Genomic DNA, 22,109 nt, shown 5'->3' with positions numbered 1-22,109 from the left:
CTGTGTACCCCAGGCTGACCTCGGTCCTCTGGCCTCCTTAACGGGGAATCACAGGTGTGCTGCTGTGCTTGGTTCCCTTCACTTTCTTACCCCATATATGCTAAATTTGTGAATTTCATTTAAGTCCGGTTTCCCCATGTCTCTTTGTTGGTTTATGCTTATATTGTATATCTAAGAACTCATTGCCAAATGCAGGGTCATAGAAAATTAATTTTATTTATTTTCTGAAAGATTTGTGACTTAACTTTATGTGTAAGTCGCGGATCTATTTTGAATTAATTTTTATTCACAGCTATGTTTTGCCTGTGCTCTTCCCATGTATAGACATTGCCCATTACAAACATGACTATCTTGTTCTCAGTTATAGTCATGACACTTACGTGTTTGTTTTGTGTTTTGAGACAGTTTTACTCTGTAGTCTTGGCTGGCCTGGAATTTGCTATGTAGACCAGGCTAGCCTCAAACCCAATGAGATTCACCTGCTTCCCTCCCCAGTACTGGAACTAAAAGCATGTCTTACCATGCCTGAATATAGCATTTGAACATTTTATTTATTTGTCATATACATCATTGGGTATATATGTATACACACATATATATATGTATATCACTGGCTATACACACATATGCATTTGAACATTTATTTACTTATTTACTTATTTATGTGTCTGAGTGTTTTGTCTACATGTATGTCATGTATCACATGTGTACAGTGCCCATGGAGTGCAGAAGAGGGTGTTAGGTCCCTGGGACTGGAGACACAGCTGGTGCATGCTGGGAATTGGAATTGGGTCCTCTGGAAGAGCACCGAGTGCTGTTAATCACTGAGTCACCTCTCCAGCCGGGTTTTTTTTTTTTTTTGTTCGTTTGTTTGTTTGTTGTTTGTTTGTTTTGTTGTTTCGAGACATGATTCACTGTATATCTAGGCTGTCCTAGAGTTTGCAGTGATCCTCCTGTCTCATCCCTCCCAATGCTGGAATTACAGGTTAAGCCTCCTCTCCCTGGTTATACATTTTTGTTTGTTTTTTAGAAGAGTCTCACTATAGCTCTGGCTGGCCCAGAACTTCCTATGTAGACCAGGCTGCCTTGGAACTCACAGACTCACCTGCTTACAGGTCTCCTGGATGCGGGGATGGAAGCCTGTGCCGCCTTGCCGGCTTTGCCCTGGTCACTCTTGCCATTTGCTTCGATTTGAGCTGAGTTTGTTTCTCTTTCCCTGATAACAGGATCGTGGGGTTGACAGCACCATTTTTCAGAATCCCAAAAAGCTTCACCTAACTATTGGGATGTTGGTACTTCTAAGTGAACAAGAGATCCAGCAGACGTGTGAGATCCTGCAGCGTTGTAAAGAGGAATTCATTAAGTAAGTAACAGGCAGCAGTGGAGGGGAGGTCAGCCCAGGCTGGGGCTTTTTCTAATTACAGGCTTGGTTGTGGGTGAGAGAGATGGATGATGTGGGAATCTGGTGAGTGTTTCGCTTGTGTGTATGTGACCTTGTGTGTGCCTAGTGCCTACAGAGGTCAGAAAGGTGTCAGGTCGTCTGGGATTGGAGTGGCAGACATTTGTGAGCCACCATGTAGGTGTTGGGAAACAAAACTTGGTCCTTTGCAAGAACAAGTGTTCTTAACTGCTGAGCCACCTCTCTGTCCCTGATTTGTTCATACCACTCTTTGTAGTACTTAACATCGGACTATCACCTGCAAGTTTAAAATGGACTCAAAGACAAATTTATAGTTTTTAAGTTGGACTATTTGATAGGCAAATACTGTTCTTAAACAGTACATCCTGTTGTTTGATCCACAGTAGCATATTGCTACAACTTCGGTGGCTTAAAAAAACACACTTAAAAGAACATCTGCTTTACCATCTGTGGGTCAGGAGTGGAAGGGAGGTCAGCCCAGGCTGCGATCTTTTCAGTGACACAGACTTGTCTGTAGCTGCAAGATAAGGGGATTTTATTGTTTGTTAACTTGTTTATAAAAAGTACAAACACATACCCACACTATGACACACATGTGAAGCACAGCCTGCAGGGGTCAGTTCTTCCTTTCCACCATCTATCAAATCTTCCAGGGATCAAACCAGGTTCACACATGGCTGCCCAGTACGTTTACCTGCTGGGCCATCTCTCTGGTCTGTGTCAGAAGATCTACTTGGTTCCACTGCACTGAAAACAAAGTACTGGCAGAGCTGTGATCCTTCCCAGTTTTCAGGAAAAATATCTGTTTTCTTGCCTTTAAAGCCTAGCTTTTAGAGGTCTCCCACATTCCTTCTTTTCCCTCCCTCTAATTCTAACATTGCATTTTTCTGCACCTTCAGTTGTCCCTGTCCCTGTGACCGCAGCAGGAACAAGTGGTTGGCCTTTAAGGACTCTGACTTGATTGACTGCATCTATATAATTAATCAATCCCTATTACCAAGCCTTACTCAAGACATGAAAGAGAGCAGGGCCTGGTTCTCCGGGAGGGCTGCCACAGTAGTGCAGACTGTACTGCAGCGCTTAGTGAAGAGAGCAGGGCCCGGTTCTCCGGGAGGGCTGCCACAGTAGTGCAGACTGTACTGCAGCACTTAGTGAAGAGGAAGCGATGGCTCTCCCTTCCCCTCCCTCCCTCTCCATTCCTCCCCTCCCCCAACTCTGTTTCTAGTTACTTAGGAATGGGGCAGTCTTACTGTGCTGCCTCAGCCTCGTGAGTAGCTGGGATTTTTTGATGTCTAGGCTAGACTCAGATTCTGAGACTCAAGTAAATCCTCCAGCCTTAGCTCAGTGTTGGAATTATAGGTGTGTGCCACTGCACCTACCTAAAATTAAATGTGAAGAGGAGGAGGGGGAGGAAGAGGAGGAGGGGGAAGAAGAGGAGGAGGGGGAAGAGGAGGAGGGAGAGGAAGAAGAAGAGGAGGAAGGCAGCTGTGATGATGGGCACATGTATTCCCAGGAGGCTAAGGCAGAAACATCTTAAATTTGAGGCTCACCTAGTGTGGCATGGTAGCATGTGCCTGTGAGTTCATGACTTGGAGATGGAGACAGGGGTATCAGGAGTTTTCCCTGACTGTGTAAGCCAGTTGAAAGGGATTGTGAGCTTCATGAGACCTGTCTTAAGCAAGCAAACAAACAATCCCAAACCAAGAAAACAACACAAACAAACAAGAAACTAAAACACAAGCCACCAATCCTCCTCAAAACACAAAAGAACAAGCAAAACCAACAACAGAGTAAATATAGATATTTTTATTTCAGTCAGTAAGAACTCAAGCCAGGCACGTTAGTATACACCTGTCATCCCAGGCCTCTGAAGGCAGAGGTTGTGGGTTTGAGGCTAGCCTGGTCTACATAGAGAGTTCTGGGCAAGTTTCATATCTCGAAAAAAAATTTTTTTAAAAAAAAATCAACTCAGAGAGTCTTCAGGGACAGACTGACTTGTTATGTATTCTTTTAGCTATAAAAATTAATTTATACATATATCTGACATGGAAGAATCATTTCAAAGAACTTCCTCTTCCACCCTCTCTTCCTCTCTCCCTCTCTCCCTCCCTTTCTCTCCCCCTCCCTCTCTTCCTCCCTCTCCCTCTCTCTCCCTCCCTCCCTTTCTCTTCCCCTCCCTCTCTTCCTCCCTCTCCTTCTCTCTTCCCTCTCTCCCTCCCTTTCTCTCCCCCTCCCTCTCTTCCTCCCTCTCCCTCTCTCTCTCTCCCTCCCTTTTTCTCCCCTCCCTCTCTTCCTCCCTCTCCCTCTCTCTCTCCCTCCCTTTCTCTCCCCCTCCCTCTCTTCCTCCCTCTCCCTCTCTCCCCCTCCCTCTCTTCCTCCCTCCCTCTCCCTCCCTTTCTCTCCCTCTCTCTCCCTCTCTTCCTCCCTCTCCCTCTCTCCCTCCCTCTCCCTCCCTCTCTCTCCCTCTCTCTCCTTCTCTTCCTCCCTCTCCCTCTCTCTTCCTCCCTCTCCTTTCCTCCCTCTTTATGGTTTCCACCTGATTATTCACAAATGGGTCTCCTCTCCTTTACATGCAGTTTGGCGAGGTGGCAGGGCTGCAGCAGCAGGTTTGAACTGAGGTAGGCGTTCTGTCCATCCAGGCCTCGGAGATCAATCCGTGACTACCTTGCTCTGAACAGCAGCCTACAGTAACGCCACTTGACGGAGCTCGGGAAGCACATGAGAGAGGAGTACGTTTGCTTTGGGTGTCCCGATGGCATTGGCTCGGCAGTGTCCTTGGACATTTGTTGGGAAGAAATGGCCGTGGCCTTTTTGACACAGCCACTGTTTTTCTTCTGGCCTTGGCCATCTAGAAGTCAGGACTCGAAAGTACCTTCTCGCTTTTTACGTAAAACTGATGAAGGGCAGTTTGAAAGCTAACTCTCCTAAATAGATTTTAGGAAATTCCATTCCTGAGCCGCTGTACAGCTTGGGTCTTGGACCCTGACGAGGAGTGATGCAGGAATGAAGACAGACAATAAAGAAAGGACATACACATGTATAATACAGTTAGGATTGGGCTCTCTGGTGGGGAAGCTAGAGTACCTGGAATCTCAGCGTGCCTGTTCTGTGTGTTGAATGGGGAGGTGTTGCATACAGCTGAAGATAGGTTATTATATATAGATGAACAGGAAAGTAGGATCATGGTTATACAGTTGAACAAAGAAACAGGTTTAGCCAGTCTTGGTAGGAGCAAGTCTATAGGGGAGCAGGCTTCAGGCCATGAACATCTCTGGGGAGGGACTATAGTAGACATTTTCTACACACACTATCACCATTCAGACCAGAAGGCTTAGCATCCCTCAGAGCCTCACCCAGGGAAGGTTTTCCACTGCTGGGCTGGGCTCCTGGACACGTCAGTCACACACATCCACTCAGGACTGGATTTGCTCAGGGCTTCCTCTGCATCCCATAGTGGCTCAGTGGAGAAAGTGCCTTATGCACAAGCATGAGGGCCTGAGTTTGCATCCCCAGAACCCAGGTAAAGGTAAAGCCAGATGCAGCAGCGCATGGCTGCAGTCCCCGCCCCCTGGGATGAGACAGGAGTCTGAGAAGGGAGGTTCACGGACCAGCTAGAGGACACAACGAGGAACAGCGAGAAGAGGTGGAAAATAAAGTCTAACACCCGAGGACAGTCTCCGTGCAAGCACCTTGGCATGTGTGTGCTCACCCCATGTGGGGCTCACACAGTCCTTTTTTGTAAATCACATTATTATATACAGGTACCATATTATTCTAACATGGCCTTATAGGGATGGGTCACCTGACTCAATGGGTAGAGCAAAGGAAAAAGATCTAAAGTCTTTCTCTGTTACATATAAGACTCTGTAGTACATCGATTTGTTTGAGGGCTAGTTAACTTTCCTCTTCTTCTCCTCCTCCCCCTCTTCCCTCTTCTGCCTTCCTTCCTCCCCCTCCTGCCTCCTCCCTCCTCTTCCTCCTCCCTCCTCCTTCATTCCACCCCCCCTTCCTCCCTTCCTCTGTGTAGCCCAGGCTGTCCTGGCACCATGTAGACTAGGCTAGCCTTGTCCTTACACAGACCCTCCTGCCTCTTCCTCTAGCTTTGCTTCCTGAGTGCTGGGGTGAAAGTTGAGTCTCATCACTCTTCCCTGTCAGTTACTCATCTGTCGTTAGTCACTTGAAGGCAGGAGAGTTGCTTGTTCATTGGTTTCTTGGAGACTGGGTCTTTTTGTGTAGTTCAACCTTACCTCTTCCTGGCAATCCCCTGCCGTAGCTCCCTGAGCAGTAGGAGCTCAGGCATGCCCCTCCAGTGTTCACAAAGTATTCTTGTTGCGCATAATCAAATACTGGTGAGTTTTACAGTGAACCTGTTCTTTTGACTCTTATTCTTCGCTCTGTGGCAGACATGACTATTTTCTTTTACTTTTTTGAAACAGAGTCTCCTTATACAGCCCTAGCTGTCCTGGAACTTACTGTGTAGACCAGGCTAGCCTCAAGCTCACAGAGATCTGCCAGTGCTGGGGGGTTAAAGATGTGCACCCCTACATTCATTTTATTTTTTAAATCTTACTTAAAACTCAAATAGTTTGGTACCCATCATTAGATATTTGTAGTTTTCTTTGTGTAAAATAAAAACTACTTAAAGGTCTCATACTTCAGTGCATTCCCAGTTTCCTTTTTGCTAAACTGAACTTAAAGTAGCTGCATTTTTCTGGCTGCCAATGGGATTATCCTGCTAAGGAAAAAAAAAAAAAGGTAGAGTTAGATAAAATATTTGTGCAGCAATGTATTTGTTCTTCTTGCCTTAAGAAAGTCAGGCCACAGGTTTTAATCACTGGGTTTTAATCCTAAGCTGTGGGCAGACCTAGTGAGTTCCTCCCTTTTGTGTACTTAGTGACTTTCGTGACTTACTGCCAAATTGGAGCCTGGAAGCGTGTCAGAGTGTGTGTGCCGGGAATAAAGAACAGCCCTAATAGCTGTAAGCCTCTGACATGACAAGATGAAAATGGTAATTGTAGTTTTTCAAATTCAGCAAAGCTTTTGAAATAGGACAAAGTTGCCCTGCCAGAAATCTGCAGCGCGTGCAGAAAGATGTTTAGAGATGCTTTTTTCAAAAGGATGGGAGGATTTGAGACCAGCAAGTAAAACACTCCAGCCCCTCAGGGCCCTTCTCTCTTTTGTGCTGTGCACACTTGTTTAAAACATTTACAGAGCAAACTCACTTCTCCCATGTCAGATGAGGGTCAGAGTCAGGTGTCTACAGTGCTTAAGGCAGGACCAGTTTCCCCCAAATAGAAGAGACTTCACTTAGAAAAAAAAAATGTATTAAGCTCTGGTGAGTAAATTGTCTTTTGTTTTCAGCTACGTTTGTCCTTTGGTCTCAGCCTTTGCCGTGGGTACCTTGGAAGTACACCACTGTGTAATGGAATTTCTAACCTGAACCCACTATGCTGTAAAGACCTCAAAATAAACTGTGCAAAGGAAAACACTGGAGCTAAGAGGACCACTATATTGTACTGTAGCTTAATGTGATGGCATTTCAAGTTGGAATATTAAGATGAACATGACTTATATTTGGTTTGATAAAGCCCAACACTTGGGTATTTGAAGGATGTGGGTAGTTGAATCTGGAGGTAGCTGTTGAAACTAAAGGATGCTCTCTAACCAGAACCCAGCTATTCATGGAAATTCTTAAGCTTAAGGCTCATGCAGCTTTATAGATTTTGAATGAATTATTCAGTGTTGAGGAAACTCTCACGCTCAAATGTGTCCCTTGTGACTTTCCCCTGTGGGATGTAGGACAGAAACAGGGCAATGGCTCTGAGTGTCTGCTTTTACAAACATGAAGCAGTTTCTTTCCAGCTTTAGCATCTGTCTCCTGAAGAGGCAGATTAAAAAAAAAAAAAAAGGTAAAATAAATAAATAAATAAATAAATAAATAAACAAACAAACAAATAAATAAATAAATAAATGGAAAACCCTGACAGGCAAGGGCTTCAGCAAATACATCTAAGACGGACAAGGGGGTGGGGAAGAGAAATGAGCCGTGGATAGATGGTAATTTCTAATTATTGCTTTAGATGTCATCTTTTAGCCACTAAGACAGAGAATGTTGATCAGGTTTCTCACTCAAGCTCTTTAACCTTTCTCTTGGTAAATCATGTTGGGGAGTTTGCCTGTCACATTCAGCCAGCTTCTGATCTTGGCCCACCATCCCCTTCCAAGGATGTGCATTACATTTGTTTATGATGAGGGTGTGTGTTGCTCGATGGTGAAGAGCTTGCTTGGCAGGCCTCAGCACTCAGGAGAAGACCAAGAGTGGGAGAAATGGGACCTGCAAATAAACACAGACTGTAATTGTGCTCACATGTTAACATTCGGTGCTGTTTGATGACATCAGTGTACTTGAACATGCTCTGCTAAGACTCCTACCAGTTCATGGTAGTCACCGCCTGGTAAGGAGCAGTTGGCAATCTGCATCATGCTCACCCTACAATGTCAGTGCTGGGCAGATAGAAGTTTGCTTCAGGTTCAAGCCCGCTTAGGCTACATACTCCTAATACTGCACGGGCTACAGACACAGTGTGACCTGTCACACAAAACAACAAAACACAGGAGAGGGTTTGGGCTCTCAGTCATGCAAACTTAGTCCTGTCAATTTTTTTTAGGTTTATATATTTATTTATTTTATGTATATGAGTACACTGTAGCTGTCTTCAGACACACCAGAAGAGGGCATCAGATCCCATTACAGATGGTTGTGAGCCACCATGTGGTGGCTGGGATTTGAACTCAGGACCTCTGGAAGAGCAGTCAGTGCTCCTAACCACTGAGCCATCTCTCCAGCCCTAGTCATGTAAATCTTAATGATGCTAAGCAGCATCTCTTAACAAACTCTGCAGGTGGGAAAAGGTTCACACAGCTTTTCCAGGAGGCATTAAGTAAAACCCTGTAAAAAGGTTGTAGTACTGATCTAACTATACAGGGTTGGTTTTTAATTTTTTCAGCCATTTTTTATTGTTAATGTATACGTGTGACTGTGGGGCTCATGTGCCGTGGCATGCTTGTGGAAGTCAGAAGACAGCTTTCAAGACTCTGTCGTTTCTGCTGTTTTGCTGCTCCAGACTAGCTGGCCAGTGAGCGGAGCTTTTGGGTGATTCTCCTCTTCCCCTCTCCCTTCTCATGGTAGGCATGCTGGGATTGCAGGTGTGGGCCTGTGCCTCTGCCTTTCTTACACGAGTTCCAGAGAACAAGCTCAGCTCATTAGACTTGCCATGCACATATCTTTGCTAAGGATCTCACCAGCTCCACCGTAGTTTATTGTAAAAGCATTCAGAAAGCTAGGAACAGCATATGCTTCTGGTCCCAATGAAAGGCAAAATAAGAGGATTGTTTTTGTTCAGAAATTTGGTTCAGCCTGGGCAACTCAATAAGACCCCCCCCCTCTTCTGAGATAAGGTCTCACCATGTAACTCTGGCTGTCCTGAGACTTGCTATATAGACCAGGCTAGACTCCAATTCAGAGAAATATGCTTCCTGTTGCTTCTTAAGTGCTGGGATCAAATGTGTGTGCACACTGTGCCCATTGAGGTCCTAAGTCTATTCTCTGTGGTGCAGTTAGTATAACGTTGACTTTTAGAGCAAGTTTTCTGGCATGTACTAGGATAGACTAGAATGGCTGCCTCTCATATTGAATTCTCTGATCAGTACTCGGAATGGAGACTTCCAGTATCTGATGAGGTTTCCGGCTTTCTATGAGCTATAATGTCTTGAGATTTCCTGTTTATTTTAGGCATAGCTCCAGAGAGACTTATGTATAGGGCCATAAAATGTTGGTTGGTCGGGTTGCCTGCCCAAGCCACCTTCCTCTTCAGGATAATCTCATATGGTGCTCAAGGCATGGCTACAATCCCAGCATGTCCACAGCTTGACACACGGGTGAGGGTGGCACCAGCTGGTCTTGTTTCTTGGCCAGTACTGGTATCCCCTGGTTGTCCAAGGCCCTGTTGATTGAGTCTCTGCAGAGACTGCACTGCAGACACCTATCTGCTTATCTGGCAGGCGTTGGAGTACCCCAGTGGTTGCAGCTTCTCCCACTTGGAAGGTAATTCCACAGGGAAACCCCCCACCCAAGAGCACTCAGATCTAGGTGGGAACACTCTCGACAAACCCCAGAGTTTGAATTAGGAGGGAGATCTTTCCAGCTGAATCCACCTTGATGATCATGAAATGCAGGGCCTGGATGTAGCAGAATAAGGAAGCTGATAGGCACTGTGACAGTCACTTGGTTTCCTGTGGTGACCTAAGGGGCAAGGCAGACCTAAGGAGCAGGTCTCAGGGCTCCCAGCATAGCCCAGAAGATGGTCTTAAGATGGCCGGCCGTGACTGCGTTTTTTTCAACATTGTCCAGAGCAACTTTCCCCAGATGGCTGGGCATCTGTTCCATTATGACCAGAGATCCCTCGAGCATCTGTTTTATTTGAGGTATAGGGACTGTGGTGGTTTGAATATGCTTGGCTCATGGGAAGTGGTGTTATTAGGAGGTGTGACCTTATTGGAGAAGGTATAGCTTCCTGTGGGGGTGGGCTTCCAGGTCTCATAGTCTGGCCAGAGCAGTTCTTCTCTTGGCTGCTTTCCAGTCAAGATGTAGAACTCTCATCTCTGCCAGCTCATATCTGCCTAGACACTGCCATGTTGAGAAGTTGTAGAGAATGAAGCCTCAAACATTGCTTTAAGTACACACACACACACACACACACACACACACACACACACACACGCACACACCAAACAAACAAACAAACAAAAACCTATACAGTGACTTGGTTCAGCAGCTGTGGCCTGCTGTGCTGCCCTTCCCTTGAGGTAGTTCCCTAGAAAGGGACAAGCTTGCATAACTGAGTCTGAGGAGGCTTTTCGTGAATGTTGCTGGAGCTCCTTGGTATGTACATCTTCCATTGCTAGTGAGTGAGTGCCTCTTGTAACCTGAAGAAACGATGAAAAGAGAAGGTCCAGCACATGCAGTGATGTTGCCAGTCATGTCATCCCTTAGAGGTCATCATGAGTACTGGAACATGGCATCGTGCTGAAAATACTCTCCTGTATTTTATAGTTGTAGGCATCGAACGTTTATTAACTTGATACTAGGACAGCTGGATTATGTTGCTGGAAAAACCCCACGAACCGGTTCTTGTTCTACGTGACCATGCGTATTAACCATCTTTCACAATAGTGCAGGTTCTTTGCTTGCACAGCTTAAAAAAACTAATGGTTTTTTTCTTGGCAGTGACATTTCTGGAGGCAAACCCCTGGAAGCAGAGATGGCAGGGATCGAATACATGAATGACGACCCTGCTATGGTAGATGTTCTTTATGCCAAAGTCCACATGAAAGATGGCTCCAACAGGTAGGTTTTTAATGTGTGCTTATATGAGAGGCTTCTAAAAGTTGGAGGCCTTTGAGGCTTGCAGGGCATCACTTCAAACTCACTCCTTTTCTGTTCCAGCTTCCCAAGTGCTAAGATTGCCAATGTGCCCAGATTTTTGTTCATTAAAACAAGTGTGCTAACACATTCAGAGAAGCCGGGTTGTGACTATTAGCCCAAAGGACTCTTTGAAAAGGGAGTGTTGATCATAACGGTCAGTTTTCTTATTGAAGCGGGTTTTGTGTTTTTCAGCATAATTGGAGGTAAGAAGGCAGGTTCCATTGGTGATGTGGTGGTGTTTGGCAGATACCAGGACAATATGAGGATAATAATCACACTGTCATGGAACTGTTAAGATTAAGCTACATAAAATGTCAGGAGCAAACCAGCTGGAGTTGTGCACGCCTTTAATTCTAACACTTGGGAGGCAGAGGCAGGCCGATCTCTGAGTTCGAAGCCAGGATAGCCAGGCTACACAGAGAAATCATGTCTTGAAAAAATAAAAGTTAAGAACAGTACCTGGCATGCGTTAACCTCATCTTAGTCTATAATTCAGACTGCTGCCTTTATCTTTTTTTTTTTACAAATGTTTTTGTTACATGTATGTGTTGTGTGTGTCCGTGTGGGCATGCGTATGAATAGAGAACAATTTGCAGGAGTCTGTTCTCTTTGTCTGCTATGTTGGTCCCAGGGATGGAGCCCTGGGCACTGACCAGGCTTGGCAGCACCCCCTATCCTCACTCATCTTTTTACTTTTATTTTGTGAATGTTTTGCTTGCACACAACTCTGTTCACCTTGTGGGTTCCTGGTGGAGAGGTCAGAGGAAGGCATTGGCTCACTCACCGGTCAGCTTCCTAATGAATGAGAACCGCTGTCGCCAAAACTGGTGGTGTTCTCAAGTCAAATATAAAACACACACAGTCACTCGCGCACACACGCACGCGCACACACACACACACACACACACACACACACACACACGTTCGTAAAATCTTTAACTCACATACAGTTTTTGTAACTTTGGTCTTTTAGAAAGTAGTTTAGGGCTAGAAGTACAGCTTAGTGAGAGAGCACTTGCCTAGCATGAGGCCCTGGGCTTGATTCTTAATCCTGCACAGTGAAAACAAGGAAAGGCTTGAGTCCGGGTAACAGTGCATGCCTGTAAGTCTGCCTCTTAGGAAATGGAAGCAGCAGGCTTAGCTCATGACCATCGTCAGCTACATGGTAGGTTAGGTTAGTTTGGGCTACATCTGTCCTCATCTTAACAAGACAAAATAAAAATCCTCCCCCCAAAAGGTGGAAGAAAATAATTACTCGATAAGTTATACAAGTCTTCTAAATATTGTTGTGTTTTATTATGCCGCTGTTTTAAAAATATGTGCTAATATTACTACTAATGTTATCAAAATCTTTAATTGTTGTGAAGCCCATGATGGCTGCTATACAATTCTTTAAATTTCTAATTTTCATCTGAAATCTCAAAATTTTATTATTGGCAAAGAATGTTGATGATTGTTTTCCTTTAAGTTCTTTTTAAAGAAAAATGTCCCCCAAGGTCAGGAGTGGCACACGTTCTTGATCCCAGTACTCAGGAAGCAGAGGCAGGTAGATCTTTGTGAGTTAAGGCTAGCCTGGTCTACAGAGTGAGTTTAAGGACAGCCAGGCCTATACAGTGAGGCCCTGTCTCAAAAAAAAAAAAAAAAATTAACAAAGATAGGGAAAAGAAAAAATACCTACAAAGTAGTGAGTCTGATCAGCCATAACTCGCCTGTCAGTGTTCTCCCGAGTACAAAGGGTGCTGGGAGACAGAGACTGGCTCGGCGCCCAGCTCCTCCAGACAGCCATCACTTAGGTGTATAGGCCAAGTGCTCTATGCAGAACGGCAGTTTCACCACAAGAATGTGAAAAGGATGTATGTTCAAGGAGCATATTCAAGGATAACGACGACACTGACTTTTTCAAGCTGCAAATGTTTAGTGAAGATGCTTACTAGTAAAATAACCAGACACCACCACAGTCTCTCATGCTGAGGGACCCAGTTCCACACACCATTGCTTTTTGCATTAGTTTGAGATAGTATTTCATTGCTTAGCCCAGGCTGGCCTTAAACTTTCAGGCCTCCTGCCTCAGCCTTCTAAGTCCCGGGATTTCAGGGTCATGTGACTATGCTGGGCCGCACCACTGCTCTTGTTGATTACAAATGCTGGCCAGTCAATGCTCTTGTACCATGATTGCCAATGTCGGCCAATCAAAGCAGCATGAGCCTTGCCTCTCAGCCATGTTCCAGCTAGTATTTTTCCACACTGTTTTTGAGGCTAGCCCAATGGCTCTGTGAGTCTAGGCGCTTGATGTTCAAGCCCAGCAGCCTGAGTTCATGTAAACATGTCAGGTAGATGGCTTCAGAGAGTTGTCATCTGACCGCCACATGTATGTCACACACAACTCCCACAATGATAAAAAATTAAATTTAAAAATAGTATTAACCTCATGACCCCCAGTGTATCAGGACTCCACAGGATACCCTGGAAGAACTTGTAATATGACATTCCTGTCTCTGACAATTAATCATGACTGCCGTTTCTGGGGAAAGTGTAGTTATATTTTGGTTAGCATTTAGTGTGCCAGGCTCGAATGGAACCATGGTAGAGCTCATGTGTAATATTCCCAAGGGCTGGGTCTGGTCACTGCACACATATACTCACATTGTCTTCATGTGGTCTTTGCAATATTTGTGTAAAGTAGAGGTTGGTGTGCAGGTGCACTCACTGCCATGAGACAGCCTATGTTGGTTTGTGGGCACACAGTTAGCAGGAAGGCATACAGGAAACTATGTGAGATTATGATGTTTGATTCTGCACAATAACGAAATGTTCTCAACTCTACCTCAGTTCCAGTTTAAGGCACGTGTGGCCGAGACCAGACACTTAGGACTTACTCTGTTCTTGTCGGCATCCGAAGGAGAAAGAGGGCAGCTCAGAAAGGATGGGCTTACTGCCTTGAGCATTCTCGCTGGCTTTTGCCCTTCGTGTTGCTGCTCAGATCCTTAGAGCTGTAAGTCCTCATACGCAGAGATGCAGGTCCAAGAACGGAAAATAAGATGGTACAGCTGAGTTTCTGTTGAAGACAGTTCTCACACTGGGTCTGTCCCCTCCCCGATGGGGAGCTCTGGTCTCAGTGGCCAGCTCGTTTTGACATTCCACACAGAGCCAGCTTTCACACGTTAGCGCCCTTCCTCTTGTCAGAGCTTTGTGATTGAAGGGCGGACTGCCACTGAGCCCACCAGCCTGCTCCATCAGGACCATCGCTGAGTCATTCCCATCTCTTCTACTGCTTTGACCTTTTATTGTCCATTTCCCCAGGAATAACAGCCATTCTTTCAGGACTTATAAATGTCTCCTTCCCAGATGTACACTTTGGAGGGTGGGAGGTGGGATATGACCTTTATTGAGCTTATCCACCAGAGTGGAAATAGTGTCTGTACAAACCCAAATGTTCGTTACTATAACTCTTCTGCATCACCATTAAAATCCAAACAGTTTTTTTTAAAAAACAGTCAACTCAATCAAAACCCACTACTTCAGAATCAATATCTTCTTTGAAGCCACAGTAATAGTTAAATATGGTTAAGACTCGAATGCAGAAATTTGGTTGGTTGGAAGATTAAGCCTCCAACTTGCTCAAATAGAATTACAAAAAGGCAAAACTGTGTTTTTCACAGAGATGTAGTCCACTGGAATCACCAACACTGGACAGCTGTTAAGAATATTCAGAGTCGGGCTGGAGAGATGGCTCAGTGGTTAAGAGCACTGACTGCTCTTCCAGAGGTCTTGAGTTCAAATCCCAGCAACCACATGGTGGCTCACAGCCATCTGTAATGAGATCTGATGCCCTCTTCTGGTGTGTCTGAAGGAAGCAACAGTGTACTCACATGCATGAAATAAATCTTTAAAAATATAAATAAAATTAAAGAATTAAAAAAAAAAAGAATTAAAAAAAAAAGAATATTCAGAGTTTTGAATAAGCATCCCAGGCATCCTTAGACAGTCTTCTTTCTTCCCAATCAGCGATTTGTGGACGTGTGGGCTGATACCACCACCAGCAAGCAATCGTAGTCTTGATCAGAGAATCAATTCTTCATCTCTGAGTATAGCAAGTTGCAAGTGACGAGGGTAATACGCTTTACTTTCAAGTCTTGTGATGCATTTCCTGCCAATTCAAGGACCTCTGCGGTGAGGTACTTCAGGATGGCTGCACTGTACACAGCAGCGGTCGCGCCCACACGTCTGTGGCTGGTTGTCCTAGATTTCAGGTGTTGATGAGTACAGACCACAGGGAACTGCAAGCTGACTTGGCTTGCTGTGAGCAGGAAAAAACGCCTTTGTCTTGGCCTTTCCGGAGTCCTTTCCAGCCTTACTGCCAGCCATCTTGGACTGTGCTAAAGCTCAGACAAGTGAGGAAGAGATGAGGCCGGGGGATGCTCAGCGAGATCCCAGTGCCCACTTCTCCATCGTACTGCGATTTAAACCGCAGATGTATGCTTTTTAAGAGACATATGCATTCTGAAGCTCTAGTTTAAGTCAGCTTATGTACCTTCTGGAATGTCTCCTGTGTCTGTGGTGTGTGTGTGTGTGTGTGTGTGTGTGTGTGTGTGTGTGTGTGTGTGTGTGTGTTAGTGCAGGCCTGTGTCTATGCTTGATGTGGGTGGGTGTGAATGCAGAGGGTTTCTTTCTCTGTTGTTCTCTACCTCATTTATTAATAAATTTGCTTTTGAGACAGGGTCTCTTCACTGAAACAGAAGCCCACAAGAAGGTTTCAGACTTGAAAGGGCTACATAGTGAGATGAGTTTTTGTTTTGTTTAATAAGGTTGTTTGTATAAAGTCAATATAATAATTACAGTTATTAACCAACAGAAAGCATCACTTGAAATTTAGACTCTATGTACTCATTATAGCAATGAAAATTACAATATAATTAGAAATAAATATGACAAAGCACTTGTAAGACCTTTTTTTTCAGGAAATTGTAAACTATAAGAGATTTGTGTATTCAATAATAGATGCTGTCTTAGTCTGTGTTTTGTTTTTTGTTTTGTTTTTTTTTTTGTTTTACTATGAGGAAACACCATGACCACTGCAACTCTCATAAAGGAAAAGCATTTAATTGGGGCAGGCTTATAGTTGCAGAGGTTCAGTCCATTTTCTTCATGATTGGGGGAGCATGGTGGCACGCAGGCAGACATGTATCTGAGAGCTTTACATCTTGATCTAAAGGCAGCAGGAAGAAAGAGAGCCACTGGGCCTAGCCTGGGCCTCTTAAACCTAGAAGCCCACCCTTAGACACAGTTCTCCAACAAGGCCACACCTCGTAATCTCTCTCAAGTAGTACTTCTCCCTAATGACCAAGAATCCAAATCTATCAGCCGGCGAAGGTCCTTCCTATTCAGACCACACAGATGCCATTTAAAAGCATTTGTGGTTAATCCTTTGAGAATTTTATTCAAAGTATTTTGATCATGTCCTTTCCACATCCTTCATCCTTACTCCTCCAGATACCCCTCCTCTGAAAGAGCAGCAGTGTTCTTAATCACTGAGCTATCTCTCCAGCATACCCCTCTTTCTTAAAAACAACCCAGTGGTCCAGTTCATGCTACCCATAGACTCCTGGGGGTAGGACTGTCCACTGCAGCATGATCAGCTTGTGGGTATCTATGCCATCCCAAGAGCTCTGAGTCTCCCTTCCCCAGTGACCATCACCCTTCCAGGGCTCCTCAGTTAGGGCTGCAACTCCTGAGCCTTCCCTCCCCCTTCTAGAATGCTAGAACGGGACTGACTGTGTCTTGTACAGACACCATTCTTTAAAGGTGCCATCTTGCCCCACATGGCTTTATATGCATTTAAAGCAAGTCATGTGCTACACACATAACTGAATGGGAGAGCCAGGAGCAGGAGCCATGACTGTAGGACCAGGAGCAAGGCGTTTAGAAGCCACTGGAGTAGTCTGGGAGAAGCAAGCTGGCCCAAATTAGAGCAGTGGTAGTGGGAATCAATAGTTGGATGCAAAAGTAAAATCTGCTTGATTGGGCAATTTTCTTAAAGTGGAGGGTAGAGAGATGACTAAGCTAGTTTATGTCAGGAATACAAAGGTGATTCAGATTAGAAAATCTAAGAATATCCCTGTCAAGTTTTAAAGCATTATCTAAATACATGCTTAAAAGGATTTTGCTGGGCACAGTGGCATACTCTTGTATTTCCAGCACTCAGGAATACAAGGTAGAGTTCAAGGTCATTTTTAGCTTCAGTGTGAGTTCAAGGTCTAGACTGCAGGAGACTCTAGAAAAGCCCAGATCCAAGTTAGATCGTGATGGGAGAGAGAACCAACTTGTCGAGTTGTTCTCTGAACTCTACACCTGTGCCTACCCATGCTCATAGTTAAACAAACAAATAGATTTTAAAAATCAAAGCAAAACAGAAAAGAAGTGGATATAGTCTAGCTGCTCAGAATTGACAAATGGGAAAGTGGTTTTTACACGTTTTGGTGCTGAGTCCTGCACAGCCATTTGGACGGGAAGGTTTGACGTGGTTTCCCGCCCCTGGAACAAAGCCAGCAAGGCATGGGCCTCCATGAGTATTGGTGGTTGCAAGGTGTAAGGCTTGTTTGAATATTTTACTTTATGATTCTCCTTGGGGAAAGGTTCTCTTTGCCAAGGGTAATGACTCCATGATAATCAGAGACAGCACAAGTCCAGGAGGTTAGGGTGTGTTTATGTCCTTAACAAAAATGGCAAACCACTGTGACCTTCAGGACAGACCTTAAGGCTATGGAAAAGAACTCTGAAAACATTAGTTTAAAAATATATAATTTCATGGGCTGGAGAGATGGCTCAGTGGTTAAGAGCACTGACTGTTTTTCCAGAGGTCCTGAGTTCAAATCCCAGCAACCACATGGTGGCTCACAGCCATCTGCGTTGGGATCTGATGCCCTCTTCTGGTGTGTCTGAAGATAACTACAACGAACTTGTATTAAAAACAAACCAAAAATTATAATTTCTCAACTATGCAAAATATAATGATGCAGTATGAATTATATGAAGGGCTTCATGGACCTAAAAGAACAGAGGCAGCTGCCCTAGGAACCAGCTTGTCAGAAAGAAACAATGGCAGATAAATTCCTGAGTTCAAGGTCAGCCTTGTACAGAGAGCAAGTTTAGGTCCAGGCTTGGTTTGAATGGTAATCTCAGGACAGATCTCACTCAGCCAAGTTTACTGTTTGTACTTACAAATTCAGGATTTCTGAATTTATTTGCCTTTTTTAAAAAAGTGCTTGCTGTCTTCTTAGAATCGAGGGGCTAATGCCACGGAGGGGTGATTGATGGGAAAATCAAAAGGGAACCTGGAGTAAATGGACTGATATGTAAATAAAAGGCTGGGCTTTGGTCTGCAAGAGGCGAGCTGTCAGGACGAGCTGTCTGGAGATCTCTGGAGCACGAACACAGCTGTTTTAGATTTTTTTTTTCCCAGAGAGAGCTGCTTGGAGAGGGAACACAGATCTTTTAAAGTTTTTTTATACCGCCTGTGCTGACTTTGGTTGGAAAACCCATGAGTTATCCAGAGAGCTGTCTCAAGCAGAGAGTTACATTGAACAGACTACAGAGTCAAGAGCCATCTACAGAGAGCTGTCTAGGGAGCCATCTTGAGCAGACTACAAGGCTGTCAGGTTGCACCACATCTTTTGACTTCAAGTCATTTCTTTCTCAGCTCCCACACGTCTCTTCTAAGACCCCCTCTCCAAGCCGAGGCTGGCCGTTGGCGTTGTGAGGTCAGATTTTATATCTTCACATCCAGCACCACTGTTTATAAACTGCCCTCTTCCTTCACAGAAACAGACAAGATTTTTATTTTTTAACAAATGAATGAAATTAAAATTAACCTGCTACCTCTAATTTCCCAGTTTTACACCCCATTGTTTATAATGTGTTATTTTAAAGAAATGGAATCCGTTACTCTTTGCTGCAGTCCTTTTTCAGACAGGGTCAGTATCCTACAGCCCAGGCTGACCTTGAACTTGCTGTGTAGCCAAGAATGACCTTGAACTTCCATTCACCTGCCTGTACCTCCCGAGCGCTGGGAGGAAAGACGCAGGCCAAATGTCTGGTTTGTGCTTTTTATTTATTCATTTTTTGGTACGAGGACAGAGTCCAGAGTGCTCTACCAGCTGAGTCTTTTCTGCAGTGCTGATGCGGTGGACTGAGACGCTCACCGTCCTGCCAGTGTGTGGGGACGCTCTGAGGTGCTGTCGGTTTTCACTGATGTCACCTCCCCATCCCCAGAAAAACACTGGGATGTTTAAGGGGCTGTTTTCTTTCCTGTGCCCTTCCGACCTTTCTCAGCTTCTTAAAGAGCATGTTGTTTTTATAAACAGGAAGCAATTTAGGGGAACAATTATGGAGGCACATCTTTCCGGGCCCCCACCTCAGTAGTAGTGACTGAACCCTGCGACTGCACATTTGTCTGTTTGAGTGACATGCTTTTGTTCCTCAGTTCCTGGCTTTTTAGGGTTTGTCAGTGCCCACACTGCTCCTTGTGACCCGCCAAAGGCTGCCATTTCTTCCTCTCCTTTGTCACAAGACTTTTGACTCTGGTGAAACTGCTTTGCTACAGGTGTCCCCGCCTCTGCCCGAGCTGGCCGTGCCCCATGGTACTCCTTCAGCCTCTCTGTCTCCTGCTCCTTCTCTGCCCTCTTCTAGGGATGCATCCCAGGAGGCTGCGCCCAGCTGTCTCTTGCCTCCATCTTAATTCATTGAGACCCAGGCTGGCTGCAAACTCAGTCTGTAGCTGAGGAGGACCCCTGACCTCTGTCTTCCAAGAACGTGTGCCAGCTGAAGGATGCTGAGCTGACCACCACATTTCTGTCACTTGCCTCCATTGAACCGCAGACCCTTCTCATGTAACCTTCCCGCTCGTGCCCCAGAGTGTCGGCTAATGTAGGAGGTGTTACCATTTCCTCATTCACGCTGGGGTCCCGAGGACTCGGACTCTGAAGGCAGACTGGCTTGTGCTGATTTTTAAAACTAGTCTTAAATATTTAACTAATTAAAATGGACTTGTGGGGAGAGGGACACAGGAAGGTAGCAGGAGGGTGACTATGACAAAGATAAGGATATGTACGTACACATGAAAATGTCATAATTGAACCAGTTATTCTGTATGTACACCAACTGAAAAGATTATGGAAAAGGTGCTGGCGAGAGGGCTCAGCAGATGTGCTTGTGGCTAAGCCTGACAACTTGGGAGTTCAAGCCTCAGACCTACATGGTAGAGAGAGAGATCTGACTCCCACAAGGTGTCTCTGACCTCTCCTCCACACTTGCAATGTCACACATCCAAACCCAGTGTGGCTTGCTTGCTTATCCTCTCTCTCTCTCTCTCTCTCTCTCTTTCTCTCTCTATCTCTCTCTCTCTCTCTCTCTCTCTCTCTCTCTCTCTCTCTCTCACACACACACACACACACACACACACAAAGAGAAGAAAAGAAAGACATTTTTAAATTAGGAGGAAAATTGCTTCAGAGCTGGGATCGACTCTGGGGCTTTATACATATTAATCACACATTCTACCACTGAGCAACACCTCAGCCCCTGTGTGTGTGTGTGTGTGTGTGTGTGTGTGTGTGTGTGTGTGTGTGTAAGTTTGGATTTGCCACTTAGAAGTTATACAACTTTGTTCAAGTTCTGTAACTTCCCTCTGCGTAGCTCCTTCGTTGGTGAATTAGGGGTAACTGCTGTGAGGACGAAGTGACTTGGCTCTCAGTGTGCTGTGCTCGGTGTGGTGGTCGGTGCCTTATCTGCTGTTCTTTCTCTATGGAAGGCCCCCAGCCGGCACCGTGCAGCCGGCCTCTTCTTCACTGCTCTCCACTTCGCAAGCCCTTTCTCCTGGCCAGAGTCAAAGCTCAGAAATGGACACCGGGTCCCCGTTAGGAGCTTGACTCCAGGGTCTGGCCATGGCTTCACCTCCAGCCCTTCTTACCCTGTCACAAGGGTCCAGTAACCAGCAGACTGCCTCTGTGACCCTGCTCGCCTTGGGGTCTTGCATGAACTGCTTTTTAATAACTTGAAGTGGCCATACTTTCTGGTTTGTTTGTGAATCTTTATTAATCCTTTAAGAATATGCTTAAAACTATGTCTCCACGCAGTCAACTACTGTCATAAAACCAATACTGTATCACTGTGACATCTCTTCCCTCTCCCCAGGGTCTTGTCTTGTGACCCAGGCTGCCCTGGAACTCTGTGTGTCTCATGTTTGCTTCAAGATTTTGATCCTACCAGGCTTGGAGGCTCACATTTTTCATCTCAATACTTGGGAAGCAAAGGCAGGCTGATCTCTGTGAGTCTGAGGCCAGGCTGGTTTGTGTAGTGAGTTCTAAGTTAGCCAGTGCTACATAGTGAGACCTGACTCACAAACAAATAAACAAACAAGACAACCAACAAAATTATGACTCCCTACCTCTGTCTCTTGGGTGATGGGATTACAGGTGTGTGTCATGGTAAATGGCAGTGACTTGTCCTTCTTAATCAGACAGTGAGCTCTGGTGGGGGCTGTGGCCTTGTCCACCGCTGGTGCAGGGCTTTGCATAACACACTCTATTCCTGTTGAATTAGTGGTCAGGGTTTGGAGTTTACTAAAATGTCGTTGCTTCACACTCCAGGCTGCAGGAACTAGTTGATCGAGTGCTGGAACGCTTTCAGTCACTGGGACTCATCCTGAAAGAGTGGACCAGTGTGAAACTGCATGCCACAGTCATGAACACTCTCCTCAGGAAAGACCCCAACGGTAAGTCCCAGGAGAGGTGCGGAAGGCGGTGATCAGCAAGGCCTCTGAGACTAGCTAGTACTGAGTGGTAGTCACGAGTCCCTGATAAGCCTTTGTTCTGATGAACCCAGTGCACACGGCAGGGGCATGCCTAGCATGCAGTTAGTTCTGTCACACATGGGCTTGTCAGGTTTTGTACACAGAAACATAAGAACAGCTTGGGGTACAATTTAGGGTAAAGTGATTGTTTAGTATGCATGTGGTTAGAAGGATTTAAGATGCCCCGGGTAAATTTAACCTAAACAATGTAGAGCCTCGGTCTCCCTGCACCTTGCCCCCTTCTTTCAATCCACAGGGTCTCCCACTTGCCTGTAATTCACTTAGTAGGGTTGTCTGGCTGTCCAGTGAGACCAAGACCCTCGTATCGCTGCCTCCCTTGGGCTAAAAGTATGTGTGCC

The 22,109-nt window shown here is 45.3% G+C and overlaps 1 protein-coding gene and 1 pseudogene across 4 annotated transcripts in view; one reads left to right on the top strand and one right to left on the bottom strand.

Annotated features, from left to right (window-relative positions):
• ASCC1 (activating signal cointegrator 1 complex subunit 1) overlaps positions 1-22,109 on the top strand; it is an 87,863-nt gene that overhangs the window by 32,941 nt on the left and 32,813 nt on the right. For all 3 annotated transcript variants that reach the window (XM_080937580.1, XM_080937578.1, XM_080937579.1), the window contains exons 6-8: positions 1,227-1,363; positions 10,707-10,826; positions 21,548-21,672. In XM_080937580.1, coding sequence (XP_080793706.1) covers positions 1,227-1,363; positions 10,707-10,826; positions 21,548-21,672 — 382 coding nt within the window. The remainder of the gene's footprint in view (positions 1-1,226; positions 1,364-10,706; positions 10,827-21,547; positions 21,673-22,109) is intronic.
• LOC308436688 (histone H2A.Z-like) lies at positions 14,222-15,269 on the bottom strand (annotated as a pseudogene). The gene is made up of 2 exons: positions 14,888-15,269; positions 14,222-14,256 (listed from the first exon to the last, which is right to left on the bottom strand). The product of its transcript is annotated as a histone H2A.Z-like (transcript).

Source organism: Micromys minutus (genome assembly GCF_963924665.1).
Source record: "Micromys minutus genome assembly, chromosome: 25".
NCBI lineage: Eukaryota > Metazoa > Chordata > Mammalia > Rodentia > Muridae > Micromys > Micromys minutus.
The sequence above is the reverse complement of the archived record's forward strand: the minus strand, read 5'-3'. Positions and strand labels throughout refer to the sequence as shown.